Source organism: Triturus cristatus, chromosome 12, assembly GCF_964204655.1.
Source record: "Triturus cristatus chromosome 12, aTriCri1.1, whole genome shotgun sequence".
NCBI classification, from domain to species: Eukaryota; Metazoa; Chordata; class Amphibia; order Caudata; family Salamandridae; genus Triturus; species Triturus cristatus.
In genome coordinates this window covers 174121980-174141255 of record NC_140595.1, presented here as the reverse complement: position 1 = coordinate 174141255, position 19276 = coordinate 174121980, and the positions used below count along the sequence as shown (strand labels likewise).

The 19276-nt window shown below is 43.8% G+C and overlaps 1 protein-coding gene across 3 annotated transcripts in view; it reads left to right on the top strand.

Moving 5' to 3' along the window:
- The window catches only part of USF1 (upstream transcription factor 1), a 140417-nt gene that overhangs the window by 96385 nt on the left and 24756 nt on the right, over nt 1-19276 (top strand). For all 3 annotated transcript variants that reach the window (XM_085639049.1, XM_085639051.1, XM_085639050.1), the window contains 2 exons: nt 10434-10528; nt 11237-11323. In XM_085639049.1, the coding sequence (XP_085495175.1) occupies nt 10434-10528; nt 11237-11323 (182 nt within the window). The remainder of the gene's footprint in view (nt 1-10433; nt 10529-11236; nt 11324-19276) is intronic.

Sequence of the window (19276 nt, the reverse complement as noted above, 5' to 3'; positions counted from 1 at the left end):
ATCTTACGTATATCAAATGATCCATACAAAGGCCATCGCAACTCAGGATCCTTCCTCGTGTATTTCCTCCATAGCGTGCTGTAAATTATGGAAGAAAGACCATGCTTCACATACATATCCCTATTAGGAGTCCCCTCCGGGGGAGCTGGAGCAGATTCCTCGAGGTTCAACCGGTTACCAAAACAGCAGCACCACTTACGGAGTGCGCTAAAAGCAGGCATGCTAGGAATAATGCAAAATATGCAATATTATAAGGAAAAATGGCACTTAATCGTTGCGCCGTTCAAAGTTTACACAGCTCCGGAGAAATCTCTCCACATTACCTGCCTATATGTGTTGCAACGCATATATTTTCACAAAGACAAATTCAAAATATGACTAGTCATCATCAATCAAACTCAAATAGCCAACCCAGGCTTCAAAACTCGGAGCAAGTACCGTACAACGGTTCTTACCAATCAAGAGTCCAGGTTCCAACTGCCAAGCTCCACAATCGCCCAAACGGCTCTCACGGCAGGACCGACAGAAGAGGTCTCAGTCGATGACCGGCGCCACCCAGACGGTCAGCTCGGAAGGGAAGGAAGAAAAACCTCGGGATGCCAGGGCTAAGACGCCGCTGGCAGTGATCACGTCCCCGGCCAAACTCCTCACCTTCGTCGCGACCAGTCCTTCGAGCATCCGAGTCGCCGATGAGCCCCACGTGACGGGCGCCAATTGATGAATACAGGCCCCAGCTAGGCCCGCAAGGCACAAGGGTTCGCTCTCCTGTAACGGAATCTATAAGGAAGTTGGCACGGAAACTGCAAAGTACAAAAACAGCATTTATTAACCCTTAAGGGTGGTCCTACAATCCACACAACACTCTTCAGTATTGCATGGAGTAGCACAAAGAACATTCGTACACAGTCCCCTTTTATACACAACAGAGGGGCTCATAGTGGGTGGATACAACGTGAGGCCGAAGAACATTACCGTTTATGGTCATTCTCGATACTGAATCAATACATGGGCGGAGCTAACACACTCTTTGAGCCCGCGAAAACACATGGTCAAGCAAAGCTAATTATAACAGATGTGGTCAAGTCTGGGCATGCGCCAGATGGACAAGAGGGAGCTATTTATAAACTGTTGCTAGGCAGATTACAAGAGCAACTAACACAGAGGTCGGACTCTCCTCGTGGTGAACACATGGCAGCATGTCAATACAAAATGGAGTCCGGACTTCGGTCAACATAACGAAGAAAACATGATCTAAAGGGAAAGCATTAATGTTTTCAGTAAATGCTTAATCACATTCTGCCTTAATTTACAACAGTGTGGTCGAGCAGCCTTGGGCTTAACACAGTGAAGTGCAAGCCATCTGAAAATGCACATAATGGTAAATAAATGAGACGCACGACTCAAGAAGGAGATCCACAACAATTTATTAAATTAGCAAGTATCTTTATGTATGTTTAGGCATGAGAAGAAAATCGTTCAGGTAAGTATGTTTTTTTCAGTTTAAAAAGTTTACAGTGTGATTTTTGAGATCAGCATTTAACCTATGGAAGGAAAATCCTATGCGGTTTACAAATTCTTGTCAGCCACTTACGGGACCCTTCTCCAGGAGTTGAGGTGAGTGGTGGGCAAAGTCCAAGGCAGCACCATCAGAACACCACCAGCGGCACGATGGTGGCCGGGTGCAGAGGTGCCAAGCAGTTTTGGGTGCCCAATGTTATCCTATGGAAAACAGTTGCAGTAGAAAGAGGCTGCAGGAGGGGACTGTGAGACCAGTCCACTGAAACTGAGTGGCTTCTGTTCTTGCGATGTTTGGGGACACCTTTGATCCTGTTCTTCTCCAAAACGAAGTGTTTGGTGCAGAGGGTATTTGGGGTGTCAGTTTTCTCCATCTAACAACACTTGTGGTTGAGGGGGCGTGCCAACTGAGGCTCCAGGCGACGTCTGGGAGTATACGAGGAAATACTCCACAGTGTACTCAGCACTTTGAGGGATTGAGGGCCACTATGACACCTTTGGCCCACTTCAACATGGGCTGGGAGTGCTTGGTGCAGTGGTGCTTGACAAGTCTGGTTTTGGTGGGGCTGGAGTCCTTTTGGTCCTTCTTTTGATTTCTGCAGGATGCAGGGGACAGTTCCGCTGTCCCTCAGGAGGTCTTGGCTCCTGGGCGAAGGCTAGCGGGTCTCCCGGGTTTTGGGGACTCGGCAGCTGCAGGACAAGTCGACTTTTGGTGCAATACGCGAAGTCAGCAAGCAGGCCAGCAGGGTTGGCGCCAAGTCAGTTGCTGGGTCTTCTGTTATTGCTGAACGACTTTTCTTGTCCGTCTTCTTTCGTCGGGTCGCCAGGATCTGCTCTCCTACTGCCAGAGGCTCTCCTAAATACTGAATTTAGGGCCACTATGGGGAGTGTAAGGTAGTAGCCAATGGGCTACTGACCCTTAAGGTCACTACACCCCCTCTATGACCACTTCCTGTTGGAAGTGGGCCTAACCTTTTCACAGACTTCCTAAGTGTGCCATTATAAAGATAGCTTCTTCTGAAAAGTCATGTCCACCTCAGTTTATCCCACCTTATGGCCACATGCAGCGTTAGGAGTCATAATATAAATACAACAATATCTCAGCCGGATTCATTAAGACTTATTCGATTCGTATATACAAAATATTACAACAAAAAAACAAAGAGCGAGAGGCTTCAAGATATTTGTTAAATGTGCCCTTGGGCATCATATATTTTCAGAAGACCAAAAATTGTATACACAACAGTTGTAACAGCACTGTTAGGCATAAATGCCAAAGCAACCCTAAAGAAAAGTGTACATAGTGCTTGTGATAAGGAAGTGATGGCGCAAGTGACAACGTGAAAGAACACCACAGCTTGCGGCGCAGGAGACAATACAAAATATATTCAAGATAAAAAGGTTCACACACAAATTATTTTCGATACATAAATTGTCATTTACAATGTTTTGAGAACCAAAATTCAAAAGCGCCTGAAGCGTATGTAAGCTGGTGGGCAAGGGTCGACGGCGTTTCGATCCTGTTAAATTAGGATCATCTTCAGGACCTGGGTGGCCTAGTTGAAGAGTGCTGTAGCGCGTGAAGATTAATGCTAGCGCAGGGAAGCAGGGGAAACCGCTATGGTGGTCATGGTCTTGGTGGCGTTGGGAGTCATGGCACACATGGACATGTTGTGTTTTCGCTTTTCTCTCCACCAAGATATGCAGCCTACGATAGCAGCCCTACATGTGCTTGGTGAGGGTTCCCTTAGGGTGGCACAATTTGTGCTGTGGCCCTTAGGGACCCTCTTTAGTACCTCAGGTCCTAGGTACCATGGGTACCATTTACTATGAACTTACAGAAGGTGCTAAAGGTTTTGACAATTGGGTAAACAATTATACAGTTTGGGGAAAGAGCTCTGGCACTGGGGACCTGGTTAGCAGTAATCCAGTATGCTTCCAGTCAAAATCACATCAATTACCTGGCAAAGGGTGGGGGTGACCATGTCGAAACTTGCTACTTTCCTACAATATTCTACCTATGGAAAGACACATTGGACAAACAAACAGTTCTGGAATTTTTCTATGGAATCTGTCTCCGCTTGGGCTCCTCAGTCCATGCCATCAACCACTCAGATTCCCGTTCCCAGGTTTTAACCTTCTGGTCATTGTTCTCGTTTTGTATTATTTTAATTACCTCAATGGAAGCAAACAAAGGGCAAAACACCCCAAAAATGAGATTGTAACATGAAAAACAAAGAACTGTATACTGTCAGTGATAACTTAGTGTCTGCACTAGACAAACACTACTGAGGATTGTAACATTTGTCTGGAAATGTCATGCAGAGGCTTAAAGATAAGGAGGGAGGTTGCCCGAGGACCTTGCTGGGCCTTTGGTGTAAGAAAGAAGATCGTGTTCTCCTTTTGGGTTCACAACAAAGTACTAGTGCCTGTAGAGGTGACTTGATGAGTCCCAGCCCAATAGCGGAAGGAGCGCCTATGAGAAGTATTGCTTTATAGTAATTTCTGGTCTTTTGGTGAAGACATATACCATCAACAGCCCTGCCAGAAAGCGGTTTAACATCAAGACTTTATTTGCTGTTCAGATCCTATTCGCCTTTGAAACTTGCTCTCAACTTAATTTTCTGTTGAGGATTCACTGTCACCTAACACCAGAACTTGAGATAAACGTGCCACCCTCTGTCCTGTGAGGAAGGAGGGCAACATTGCCATTATTGTATCAGAGTAGCTACATGTCTGTTTTTCCATTGCAAGAATGTGGTGAACCACCAGTACTATCAGTGCAGCTCTGGTTTCGTGATACTACACCTCCTTAAGTACAGACCTTTGTGGTATCTGATCAACAAGGCACCAAGGATCAGCAATCTTTCATCCACTATAAGAACAGTTGTCCTCTACTCTTGTGTAGTTGCTCCAGATGGAGATCAAGTGGTTTAATTGAACACTGGAAAAGCACACTGGTTAAGAATGGCACCCATAAAATGTTCCTCTTGGAATTCATTGTTCTAAATAACTACCCTGTTAATCACATTACGTCTTCTCACAGTGCCCTCAACAGAGTAACCATAAGCGTCCTTATAAAAGCTGTGTTACTCAAAAGTCTTATGTGATCGTATTTGAGATGCTCCAACTGAAAGCAATAGCTGGTTCCCTTACTTTCGCAATCCCTTCTTCTCAGATGTTAGGAATACTGACATAATAAGAAAGTTAATCTGTGCTCTGACTCATTTCTCTAGTGACAACCATTCAGAACTTACAAACATGCTTTTTAGGTCTCGCCTAGGCAGCGTGCATGCACTACCCTAGAAGATGACCTTTAGAAATTGGTCAGCTCTTTTTAAGCACTTGTGCTGGCATCCACCTTGCGGGAGCTAGCACGCTAATTGAAAACAGATGACCCGCGCACCGCTGCTCGCTCTCGCAAGGTGCATGCCGGCACGAGTGCTTGAAAAGAGCTGTTTGCTCGCGGTCGCTTTAACTTTCAGCGTGGGACGTGCGCACTTGCTTGCTTTGGTTTGGTTCAGAGTGTCAGCAGCTGGAGTTTGCATGCCTGCTACGGTTAGAACGAATGCTTCCAACGTACGTTACTGGCACTGTGGCTTCTTAAAATTCATAGGGTTGGAATGATCTCCTCCACAGCAGGGGCTTACCCCTTCTTTAGAGTTTGCTGCCAGCGTCCAGCCCACAATGGGGGCTCAAACACCTCTCAGTTTGCTGGCATTTTTTAAATCTTTCACTCTTTCATCTTCCAGGAGAGCTGCACTTCGTATCCTTTGGAGCCCTGCCGACCAGGCGAGGCACCTGAAGCACCACTACAAACATAAACAGCCCCACTCTAGGGCAATTGCTTTATACGGAGTTACAGTATCTTTACTGAGCCTACATTCCTCCAGCCTCACACTTTAAAGTGGATGGCGATGTTTAACATGCTCCAGTGTGCATGGATGAATACCCGTGATTCCGGTTTGTTTTCCTATTGTTTTTTTGCAAGGTCACGCAGTCTTTGTTGATTGCAGCAAAGTGATTATTATTATAAAACCGATATATTGGTTTATGAAATACTCTTTTTAACATTAGTTCCTTAACCACAGCAGAGAAACAGCAAGCGTTTGATGCATTATAATATTTTGTTTACATTGTGCCATTACTTTTTATTAAATGGTTAACTGTGCTTGCAACTACCCCACAATTTACAAATTGGAAATTACTTTACTACTATCCTTTGGGCCTGCAGTCACGCACCTAGCATGCCACTGACTTTGCTCCTGCCCTACAGGCCTTTCATAGTGGAGCCTGCTATGCGACTGTCACAGAAAGAGCATATACGGCAGACACTAGAAATGCTGAAATGTCACTGATTCTGACCCGGGCCTCTTGCGACGTCTACGGCGAGTCCACCTCTAGCTGTTAATAAAAACATTAACTACTACAAACCCAAACAGCCCTACTGTTGGGTGACAGCTTCACATGGAGTGACTGTATCTTTACCTTGTTTCCGTTCCTCAAGCCTCACACTTTAAAGTGGATGAGGTGGGTTAAATATAGTATATCTTCTGCTTTCTCTCGCATCCAGAAAATTCTCCCTTTTTTATTTTATGTTTTTATTTTTTATAAAGCTCAAACTCAACCTGAAGATATGGAAGCGCTTTTACATGAGCATCAGTTACATTACATAAGGGCACAGGTATTTTTTGATAGGTACAGGGAGATTAAGTACGCACCAGCTCAGCACCATCTGAGCACTAGCGCAGCACCCCCACCTCAACATAACTCAGCACCACCTGAGTATCACTCAGCATCACCTATGCATCACCTCTGCACCAGCACATCACCACCTTAGCACCGCCTCAATACGCCCTCGAAATATGGCATCTATTCATTCTTCCCTACTGTCCGTCTGCTGCTTGCCTTATAATTTAGCAACTAATTTCCAAACTCCATCCTCCCATTATTTATGTCCACCCGCCCCCATACCAAAACGTTTTATACATTTTCTTTTTTAAATAAGGTTGTTCAGTTGTGCACAATATCTTCTTGGTGATATATAAAGTAACAAAAATGCTTGTAACACTTTATTATAAAATATCAATATGCTGCACAGCAGCCACAATACTCTACAAAGCAGCTTACACACCTTAGTAAAACCGTTAGCTCCAGCTAAACACTTATAAGGTCCCAAAGGCGAGACCTATTGGCTATGCCAATGCTTGTTTGATATTTGTCTTTTGGGTAGAGGCATGATATTGACTTTTGTGCTTTAGTTCAGGAGCCACTATTCACATTGGCGAATCCTGCGCTGGTTCGTTTCCTTGATGCTCTCAGAGTTCCACAAGAATTACACATAAAGGCATCCTAACTTACTCACTGTAGAAAAACTATTTGAAAGGCAATCTTATTATCTTTCTCTACTATTAGTTCCATGGGCCTATGTGGTTATTATGACTACTCATTGACTCATACTGCACTGGTTTACCTATCGATTGTAGGGACAGCAGTAATTGGCAAGTAAGGCATTCCAGTACCGATGATCGGAAAATTGAAGAGGAACTGACGGCTGATTGTTCTTCCTAAGTTGTCGTCCTAAGGTTAATTTCATGATTACAACTAACTTCACTAAGCCAGAATGCTCAACATAAGATACAGGGTCCCCAATGTACTGGATTTAGTCTTGTTCATGTGAATGTGGAGATTCAGAAGCAAAAAACTGGCAAAAGAAAGTCCAGTTCAAGATATACTAAAAACCATCTGTAAGTTTACATACCATACCAGCAAAGACTACAAAACCAGACATAATAAAAAGAAAACCAAGATTTCTGCCAATACTTATAGATGCAAACTACCAGCAACAATGGGGAACAGCATTACCAAATGCTCATGGGGGAAGTACCAGCTGCTTCAATATAATGACTTCCTAATTCTTATCTCCTCCAAGGAGTGGCTAGGTGGGTGGAACCATAAAAGAAATTGACAGTGCATAATAAAAGACCTATGAGTCAAGAATTTCTATAGAATAATAGGCTCATGCTTTGGAGCTCCCCCCTCCACAATCCATGATTTCTTCCAATGCACAGAAACATTTTTTCCTGCAGACATAAGCAGGGTTTTTAAAAATTTCATGAATAATGAACCTGTCATGGCGTCTAAGGTATCAAAGGAACAAATATCTCCATGATGCTATTTCTCATTGAGAGAGAGAACGAATATCATCAGGTACTAAACCCCAACACCGCTAATAAATGTATCATTCAAGAGAGTGAGAGAAATTCAGGCTTTTAGTTCTAAGTCAGTTACACCTAACTTTAAAACAGAGCTTTTACGTGTGCCATAGGTTTAGAGAATACATGCTTCTGCTTTCATACACACATGTTAATGTTTCTCATAATAGACATGTATGCAAAATGCGACTTTTTCCGCTTGAAATTAGCCCTACATGTTTCCTCACAGGGCATTGTGGCAGCTTTTAGAAAATGATTTTCATCTACTCTTACCTGGGCATAATACCAGGGAACATGGACTTGAATGAGAAAGTAACCATCTACAGTGACTTTTAAATTATGCTCTTGGTGGCACCAGAAGAACAACAATTTAGCAATGGTGCTCTCTTCTGCAGTTGATCGTCCTAGGTAGTTCAATACACAAGAGGTGTGCTCACATAGTCAACCGTTGAGATCAATGAGAATGGTCCCTGATGGAACAATTGTACCGCTTAAACTAGAGCAGAGAGCAGTCCAGCTGGCATTGTCCTTTTTGCCACCATAACATTTAACACTATCCGTCTACAAATAGGTAACATTACAATACATAATCAGAACAGACTGGGAGGACCATCATCTAGAACTTGCAAGGGAAACTAACAATCTTTGGTAAAGCCTATCGGTTGTGAATGGTCACTTGACAGTAATCTGCCTGCCACAAATCTTGAACACAGATGTGGATGTGATGAGCAAGCATCGCCTGAAAGAACATGAATGGGAACCTTACAACAGGATGCCTGAAGGCCTCTTCTTTGTATGGGTAATGCAGAACCTGGTTTTACTTTCCACTTCAAAGAATGCAAATGATCAAGACTGTACCTGTGTTCCAAGAACCAAGCTGCCATTGGAATATTCCTTTCATATACTGATCAGGAAACTTTATGTATGCTTTTCATCCAATTTTCCTTTTCTCCAAAGCAGCAGTTAAGTTGAAACAGCACACTATGGGAGGCTTCTCATTACTTCCAAGTATCCATGAGGATGATGTCCATCCAAAGAGCCATACAGGTGGCTTTCACGTAAGCAGGATTGCTTATTTAGGATGACTGGTAACATCCTTCACCAGTGCCTGTGTCACTTAAATATTACTGCAGAAGTACAGACTTCTGATTCTTCTTTCTCATCTTTGAAAGTATTCTTCCCATAAATTGTCCTATGCGTTCCATTGGAAGCAATTTGTTAAATTTTTTTGTGGGCCTAGAAAAGTACAATTGAACTGAGAAAATGCGAAGAAGAAATGGTACTGTCTTGTCTTCAGTATTTGCCTAGATCTAATTCAATTTTAATTAAAACACAAATGCAGCCAGTCCCTGCCTTTTGCAAAAAATTTTTTTTACCCCATCCCAGAGATGAAGGTTTCTTAAAGTTAGAAAGCATTCGCCTGCTTTGGAGTCAAATGGATTCCTTTGAACCAAAGCAGCCTTGTTCCATTATTTGAACTTCTCCGTAAAACCGATCCGTAGGATTGCTCTTAGAAAGTAGCTTATAAGGTTACCTATAACATTACGTGACGTAGTGAGTTTGATTCAAATTCCATGCACCAGGCAAAGTAATTTAAAATTCCAATTTAGAAACTCCTGTTCCTCAACCCTTAAAACCATATTATTTTTTTGCATCCGTCCCTTTGTTTTTCTTCTCAAACCATCACTCTTGTGCAGAGAGATTTCCGCAACTGAAAGAAAAGGTCTTGGGTAATTCCAACGTCACCAAAATTTCAGCTAGATGAATGGTTTTCTGCATGTTATCGAAAGACCATTTCTAAGCATACACCGGGCTCATTTACAGAAAAGGTACTTCAGCTTCATCATGATTCCAGTTGCTTAAATTTGAAGAGCAGACATCGAGCTTGCCAATGATTACTGCACTGGTTAGGACTCCAAAATGAGCAACGTAGTGGTCCAGGCATCTCAATCAACCTGTTTGTATAAAGGTATGGGATGAACTTAGTTTTCTATTCTAATGTTCATGAATATCACAGAAAATGCTGTGCTGATTTAAAATCGAATCTGTAGTTCTTATTCTCCATATCAAGTATTTTTCACTGAATTGGTATCCATCCTCCTCCCTGTTAAAACATGGGCATAGTTTGAAATAGATTTGTGTACATTGACTGCAGTGCATTTTAGTCCAGTGTATCTTCTGCACTCATTAAAGGAACCAAACCAAAAGTCATACATGGCTTTAACTACGTTTGTTCAAACAAAGAGAATTTCAAACTCAAAATGTGACATACTAAAATGTTTTAAATTTATGGTCATGGGCAAAGCTTTTTTTATATTGATTTATTCAAACTAAATACCCATAATGGACCACAAGCATTACAGGTAACTGCCCTTCCATAATTTTTAACCCCATTAATGGATTAAAAGAAATCTTTATGTTGAGTCAGAAAGAGAAATCATTTCACTTTGTGTTTATTTCTGCATTCATGGATTATCTACAGGGTGTTCACTTCACATATGCAAGATGGCACTTTAGTCCTGCAGTTTTGAATTAATATTATTCAAGTTACACCTGTGCTGATTGTGTATATCGTCCATGTTTTAATGTTTAGTGAGCAGATTTTGATATTTAGCATCTTGGACCACATTTAGAAGAGGCTTCCACGTGGGATAAAGTAGAACACAATTAACATCTTGGGTTTTTTCCTTTTTCCTCTCCCAGTGGAGCGTCGGCGCCGGGATAAGATTAATAACTGGATCGTTCAGCTTTCTAAAATTATCCCAGACTGCGCCATGGAAAACACCAAACCGGGGCAGGTAAGGGATTCCACATGCCAACTAGCAGGGGTAAGTGGATTTTTTTTTTTTGTCCTGTGCTCTTGTGATATTTTCTGTGCTGTCGCTCACGTTTCCAATACAGCTTGCAGTTTAGTGTATATGCTAGTAATGTTTCGAGGTATGTGCCGTAGTTGGACTCCTGAACTATATGCATGCCAGTTTTTTTTTCTCTATCTGCACATGGTGCACCATCGAAAGAGCTTTTTTTTTTTATCGTCATGTTTTGACACCTGGGTACGCAAGTTCTTGGGTGTATTAATTTCATGGTGGCATATTGATATGCTGCATACCTTCATCTTCAGAAACAGGTAGCACAAAGACTGAACTGAGTCTTTTTAAGTGTATGCGTATCCTTATATGAGACACTGGAATACAGTGCCGTTTAGTTAAATTTTATTTCCCTGCATGTGGCTTAACATTGCCAACAAGGTTTTGCTTGGCATACCTTTACCTAGTCCATTTTGATCTGCTGTTGGAGAGTGCTGGAAGGGACTATTGATTTTAAATCTCTTCATATACATACATATTACATTTGCTGAAAATAAAGGGTTTTTTGTAGTAGTCGTAGTAGTACATTGAGGGTACATAGCGGTCTAATTTAGTCGTCCATTGTCTTCCTCACATGGGTTGCCGAGGGCTCCTTGAAAACGTATAAAAATGTTTTTATTTCTTCCCTTAATATTTCAGGGACCTCTTTCCCAAAGTCTGGCAGACAGCTCCCAAAACCTCAACGACGTAGGGTCTGCGGAGTCTGACTCAAACTCCTCCCAGTCGGTAAGCAAAAGTTATTTAGAAAGCTTTTGAAAGGAAACTAATGCTTCAGTTCAAAAACAATTCTTTCTTCATGTTTTCCCACCTTTTCCTATTTTGTTTGGCCATATTGTTTTTGATTCTCTTTAAAGAAAAAATCCTTAAATCTGTAGTATCATCTTCCCTTCCTTAATACCTTGAATATATTTATTGAGCTTAGCAGTTTTTTGTGCACAATGGCACATGTGACTCAGTTCTTGAAATAAGTCTTAAATGGCCAGTGCTGGTTCTGCAGTTGCCAAACCTTCTAAATATGTTAAGAACCCAGTGAACTAATATCTTAGAGATCACTTAAGATTTGCAGGTAATAATCGAGATGAACTCTTAAACGTGAGCTGTTTGAATTTTAAGCTAGTGTCCGTCCATCAGAGGGCATTTTCTGGAGGATTGAAGTGTAAAGTCTTGTGTTGAGACGCCTTCCTTTCAGGAGACAGGACCTATTCTTATTCAAAGATTTACTTTCCGTTGGAATTAAGTTCTAACCAATACTCTGGACCATATGGTTGCTCTAGTGGTAATCTATTCATAAGGCCAATTAAGTTTACACTTTGGAAGGCTTTCCTGAGTTTATTTAAATGACACTTAACGAAAGTTAGCCAGCAATGGGCTTGATCTGGTTATGCACCGAAGATGCAGTTGATATGTTTTAGAAATTGTTTGGCACAGACTGAAAGAAGCTTTAAAGAAACAGCAGTTTGCTCTTCTTTCACCAGTGATTGCCTAGCTGTTATCATTGTCTGAAATTGATCTTCTGTAATTCGAAGTATTCTTAATTTCTGTCTCTCTCTGGAAGGATACAATTGCTTGTTCTGGAAAAGAAAAAGCATGAAAATGTCATCATTTGACTTGGAAATATCAATTGATTAGTGAAGTTTAAATATAAATTGCTCTGCTGTTTTATTAAATTAGTGTTTCAGAAAAATCTGATGCATTCGATGAAGTAGACAACCGTTCCAAGAGTTTTTGCCAGTACATTCAATCAATCGGACATCAGCCTAAAACCATGTTAGCAAACTAAACTAAGGAACGGAAAGGTCTAATACCTCAAATACTTTTGAATATCCAATAGTCATCTTACTCAGGCACTACGATTTCTCCAGCCAAATTAATTATTTGGTAAGCCAAATAACCATCAAAGAATAGCCTTGAAATGTAACTCTTTTTACAAGTTAGCTCACTTTTTCGTCTTAGGGTTGCAAATACCTTGGTAAAAAAAAATACCATTCTAAGGATACCGAATTCAAGTCTGCCTTTTTCAAGCAAGAAAATATACATACTTATGCATCTTTTTTTATCAGAGTCTGAAGTTCTGAGAGACTGCCATTACCTCTAGAATAGATGAGCAGCCAGTAAGTCTAGAATAATTCCATGAGATTTCTTAGGAGTATAACCGTTTTGCTTTTAGCAGCCCACTAGCTTAGAATATTTGATATATTTGGCTAACTTGAAAATCTTTTTTAGAGTCACAGTATTTTCTTGTAAAATCTAGGAGCTTCAAGCACATTCTCAAGATTTAGTACATACTGTTTTACTCAATGCAGATCTTCCTGCAGGGTTAAAGTTTACAGATTGTGCTACCTGTTACTGTAGATGAAAGGGCACCATCTCTTGCACTGTGCTCACCTTCTTGATTGCTGAGTCCACAGGTAAGAAGCGTATAGTTTCTAACTTGTTTATGGCCTCTTGAGTGACTGCAGCATTTCTCCTGTTTTTGATTTTGTCCTACTTATGAAACATAAGATGAAATAGCCTAGATCCATGCCACCTGTTTTAGAGCTTTTCATTCTAACTAACATTCTTCTTCATTGGCTTCTTCATTGGCTATTGTGAAGCAAATATTAGTTTGAAAACGTGCTAGATTTCTATTCTCTGCTTGAGTCATAGTTTGCAAGCTTTCACGTAACCAAGGTTACTGAATGCCTTATCCAATAGTATCTAAATTAGCACCATAAATAAAAATCTGGTTGCAAACTAGATTTGAATTGCCTATACATTTTCTTGCTATAAATGTAAAAACTATATTAATGGAAGTCCTACTTTTTTTTATGCAAAAAATATTCCATTAAAAATGGAATTTCATTTTCTCAAGCCTTGCCTTTAGTTTACTAGTCTCTTTTACTTGAATTTAAAGTTACGCCAAAGAATGGCTTTGTAACATTTTAGCTTTGTAATTTTATTATCTATTGTAAACAAGCATTTACAATGCAATGGTCTCGGCATTGTTAAAGTTAGAGCTATTGGCATTGCTCATGACATTATTTTTGTTTTTAAACCATCTCTGTCTCTCTCACCAAAATAAGTCTTATTTTTGTGAGAGAGAGAGAGATGTTTTAAAAACAAAAATAATGGCATGAGCAATGCCAATAGCTCTAACTTTAACAATGCCGAGACCATTGCATTGTAAATGCTTTTTAAGATCTCTTTCAGTAGCCTATAAACATTGTCCCATCCACTAAAACATGTTTGTTGTAGCTATATCAGGTTTAGTCACAATTTATCACTCCAGATTCATGAAGCCGCTTAGAGCCACCCAAGGGGTCCTTGCACGGCTTCACAAATCGCATTTTTGGCTTGTTTCGTGCCTGCACCATGTTGGTTGGTGCAAGAGCCAAGCAACTCCCCTTGTACACATGGCCCTAAATGTGAGAAAATGTTGAACAGGAAACATCTGCTGGTGGGAAAGTAACAAACGATAAAGGTTCGAGGGAGAAGCCCTGGAGATCCTACTGCTAGACATTCAACCAAACTGTGCTGTGGGGAGAAGCTCTGGAGATCCTACCACTAGACATTGAACCGTACTGTGCTGTGGGGAGAAGCCCTGGAGATCCTACTGCTAGACATTCAACCGTACTGTGCTGCCGGGAGTGGGCTGATTTACATGAACCACTCCACCTCAGAGCTTTCCTAGCATATGATTTGAATCGCACACATATCAAGCAACCTGCTTAGGAGCCTCTCGCAGCTGCTCATAGAAAAAAGCCACTCTGAATTTAAATCATCAGGAACATGATTTTTTCAAGGACCTTTTTTTCTGGATTTGGCTTCAAAATTAAATATTTCATAAAACAGAAAAAACATAGAACCTTAACATTAGAATAAAGTGAGCTGGGTCTTCAAATAAAACGGTATTCTTATTTGTAAGTCTAATTCCAGCAAAATGATTATATGATTGTTATTTTTATGCCACACCTCTACCCTCAGCACCATTGCCGTCAGGATCTCTGGTCTCTTGCTGAAGGACGGGCGAGGAGCTAGGTGGATTTGGTATTGTGGAAGTTCATAATTTTATCACTACCCAATCTTCCTGTGCTGCCTTTTGTCAAACTGACCTCAGCATGACCCATTAAAGTATTACGGTTTTATACGCATATTGACAGGCCTGCTCTTTAGGGGGGAGGGGTCTCTGCAGTGAAAAGCCGAACCATCGAAACTGTTGCAAAGTAAACCACCGGTCAGCTGCAATGTGCAGACACCATGGGGTGACACTGAGCAGCACACGACAACATAGACCTGACAGGCCCAACCAACAACTTCTGTGACTACGACTACTTCTGACCCGATGCCTTGGGTCTTCTCTGACAGACACACTGCCCTCAACCACCATGAGGAGGGAACTCTTGGTGCATGGACCACATGGCCTAAAAAGCCCACCTTTTTGACTCAATCTCAAAAAGAGTCAGGAAAGCAAAGACCTTGCAGTTGCACAAGCATATAACCCCAAAAACTAACTTCAGACCCCCCATGCACACAAAATATCACATGGTCAGCTGTCTCAGCGTTCATGATATGCTATCACATGTTGGTGAGGGGCGTGGTCTGTCCGCACAAATGCATGATGAAAGAGACAAGTGGCCGCCCCAGCAGCCTTCATAGCTTTAAAGCGGCCCACGTAACGTGAAGCATAAAGCAATCTGGGATTGGTAGTTTCTCGCTCTCATCACACATACTGCTTTGCACTTTCATTTGTGAGGTGTGTTTCGCTCCTGACGAGGTGCTAGCCCTTATGTAAATATATGCAGAAGAGTGAGGGGAGATCGTTAAAAGACATTTTTCCTACAGAAAGCATCTGCTGCACCACCCCCTGTGCCGAGTGCAGACCCTGGGATCCCCGAGCTATCTTTTAAAGTGCTGCTCTAGGTGTGACACACAGCAGACCAGGGCTGTTAATGTTTAAATAATCAGTACCCTCTGACTTGAATGTCTGAGGTGTCTGCCCGTATACAGGGTGTTATGTATATAATGTATCTTTCTACTGCTTACATCCACAAATTGATGGCTTTCTCGTTAAGAAATTCTCTAAAAGCCTTCATGAAAACTTGACCTCGACTTACTTCCGTTTGATTCCTGTCCTTTCTTGATTCATGGCCCCTCTCCTCGCCTCCCACCCTCTACTTCCGAGTGTAGCCTTCTCTCCGTTTCATGTCTGTCTGCCTTAATGTTATTCTGCAATGGTTCACACATCATTTCATAGACGGCAATCCGTTCCATGCGTTTGTGATACATGCCCGATTGTTAAAGTATGCCTGTGTCGGATAGCTTTGGCAACAATGCGTAACTACATGCTTGGAAGCTCTGCTGTGTACAAAACAGCTGTGATCCCGGCCACCCTTGAATTCAGGGGCCGGGCTAGTGTTTAGAAGCGCTGGGTTCAAGCTGAGCACGTGGTTCGGAGCTCTGCATGTGTTCAATGCACGAAGCTGCAGTGCACTGGTCTGGGTGCGATGCACGCACATGAGAGCATTGTGAGCACGTGGGTAAGCGAATAGGCTGTGCCCCAGGCTTGCAAAGTGCAGGCCTGCGGCGGTTTCACGCTCCCGCTGCAGACACGCTCTGCTTCCTGTCACCTCGCCGTGCCCTCCCTGCCCTGCAACCCCACACTCACCATCGGTAGCAGCCCTCCGTGGCCTCCAGGGTGAAGTTGATTTTCGTCCCCCGGGCGTAGGGCAGCAGCACCTTGGGGATGTTCAGCTTGGAGGCCAGTGCCAGGGAGAAAAGCGGGAGCAGATAAAGGGGAAGCCAGCGATGTGGCGGGGCCATGCTCCTCCCAGCGACCGAGCACCCAAACCCGCTATCCTCGGATGACAGGAGTCCAGTGCGGTGGAGGGAGAGCCGCAGCCGAGTCTTTGTACAGGAAACGGGATAAATGGAAGCTGCCGCACTTGTCCCTTCGCTTACAGTGGTTGTTCCCGGGGCTCGGAAGGTCAGCCGGGCTGCAGAGAGGGTTCAGGGGGAGCATGCCGGGAGCCACTATATTATTTTCAAAGCTGTTCCAGCAGGAGATGGGTTCCCTCTCGAAAAGAAAATACCCGCCTTTTGCTGCTATTCGAGCGATGTCAGGACCAAGGCAGGGGCAGGAAGCGGGGAGGCGGACGGGGGTTAGAGAGTGGGAGGTGCCTGCCCGGGGCTGTGCGCGGCTTATCAAGCAGGAGGGACGCGATTACAACCGGTGAGAACGATGTGCCAGCTGCATTTAGGCTGGGCAGGCCCTCCTGGGCAGCTGTAAACAGGGCAGGGACTGGCTGCTCGCAGCACGAGACACATATGGGCCTCGAGGTACAACAATGAAAACTGTAGCAGCATGCGTCAGTGGTTGTTCCCGGGGCTCGGAAGGTCAGCCGGGCTGCAGAGAGGGTTCAGGGGGAGCAGGCCGGGAGCCACTATATTATTTTCAAAGCTGTTCCAGCAGGAGATGGGTTCCCTCTCGAAAAGAAAATACCCGCCTTTTGCTGCTATTAGAGCGACGTCAGGACCAAGGCAGGGGCAGGAAGCGGGGAGGCGGACGGGGGTTAGAGAGTGGGAGGTGCCTGTTCGAGGAGGCTGTGCCTGCCCGGGGCTGTTCGCGGCTTATCAAGCAGGAGGGACGCGATTACAGCCGGTGAGAACGATGTGCCAGCTGCATTTAGGCTGGACAGCCATATGGGCTTTCTGGGCAGGCCCTCCTAGGCAGCTGTAAACAGGGCAGGGACTGGCTGCTCGCAGCACGAGACACATATGGGCCTCGAGGTACAACAATGAAAACTGTAGCAGCATGCGTTTGTGAAAGCATATTGTTCAAATAGGAGATATTCCCATGAGCCGAGAGCAGGGGGAGAGGACAAGCACACCACCGCCTTTCTCCGAGGCACAGCAGAAAATGCCTCAGAGAAACGCCACGTCCTTTTCGGATTTGGGGGCGTGTTTTGCTGTTGTCTCCTCCCTGAGACTTCTCGCAAAAAACACGCCCCCCGATCCGAAAAGGACGGGGCTTCAACGGAGTGACTGGACCTCTTCTCCAGTGGCTGGCCAGCATTTAAGAGGCCAGCCAATGGAGAACAGGAGAGAAGAGGGGCGGGTGCAAGCCCCTCTTCTCAAAGTCACTCAAACTCATTAAATCTCGGAGCGAGACTGCGCAAGCGCAGCCTTTCGCAGCCGAGACCTAAAAAAGGGTCTCAAGGTGCCGAAACACCAAATGTAGAACATTTGCAATATAGTATGCAGCACCAGAGCGAAGAAAAAACACAGTCCAGCAGGGCACGTAGGGGACATTATTCTTGGGAACAATATGGCAAGAAAAGTAAACATACATTTCAAAGATGGGATGAAGTGAAATTTTAGTGAACAACAGTATTGCAAATACATTTTTCAGGAGAATGTATCCTTTAAAAACTAAAATAGAAACATACTTCTGGAAATAGAATAAATCCTAAAAATAACTAACACTTTTGCAGCGTGAATCTTTCTGGATTCACTATGCTGTGCATTATTCCGCGATCTTGTGGTTGGGTCCGGATTCGTAGTCTTTTCTTTGTTTTTTTTTTGTTTTTTTTGTAGCCCGGGTGGGCGTCGACGTCCACCATTTGGTGCACCTCCCGTGACGTCGTCGTGCTTCCTGCGGAAGTCCCACCTTTGGGGCGCCATCTTCAGATTCTTTTTTCCGCCGTTGGGTCTGGATCGTCATCGGGAAGCTCCAGAAATTCACTCGGAGGAAGAAGGAAGAAAAGCGAGTTTCATTGATAGAATCAAGAGAAGACATCAGGAATAGAACAGATTTCATCAGGAGCGCGAAGAAAGAGGACCAGCGAGCCTTTTTCTTCGACAGCCTTAGAGAATGCACGCTCAGAGACCCTGAGCGAAATGGACAAGACGCCATTCAAGTTCTGCCCAAACTGCCACCACAAGTTCGCGCAGAAAGACCAGCATCCGGTCTGCAACCTCTGCCTACCGGTGGATCACCAGAGTATCGACTGCAACGCCTGCTCAGCCTTCGCGCCGAAGACACTCAGGGTGAGAGAGAGGCAGAGAAGAGCCAACGCCAACATGGATGGCAAAGGGAAACCCCCGACACTCTACGAGCTGGGCCTGGACACGGACGACGAGGACAACGTCGCCGAGACAGCCGAAAACTTCACGGTCGTAGAGACCGACAAGAAAAAAGAAGACGAGGTAAGAGAATCGTCGAGCGCAAATCAAAAAACACCTCGAAAACACGAGGGTGACTCGAGGAAAACTGAGTCAAGGTCCACGAAGGGAGCCCCGGCGCCGAAAACTTCGACGTCCAAAGGGGGGACTTCGGACAAAAGGCCCAGCGGATCCTTGCAAAAGGACTCCCTGGTGCAGAAAGACGCCGAAAGGCAAGGGTCGTCGAAATCATCCCATGAAACGGGCCGATCGACGCAGAAAGAACGTTCGACGTCGACGCAAGTTTCATCGAAAAGACCCGCGGTCGACGCCGAAAGTATCTCCGAAATGGAGAAAAAGAAGAGGCGGCTCGAGGCCGAAATGGAGAACATCCTTCAAAGGAAGAAGGAGTTCGACGCCAGGATGAAGGAATTCAAGATTCCAACGGTTTCATCGGCGGACGTCGTCGAGGTCGAAGACGAGTTCGACGCCGAAGGGCTGACAAGGGATCTCGAAGAAGAAGAGGAGCCCTATTATGAG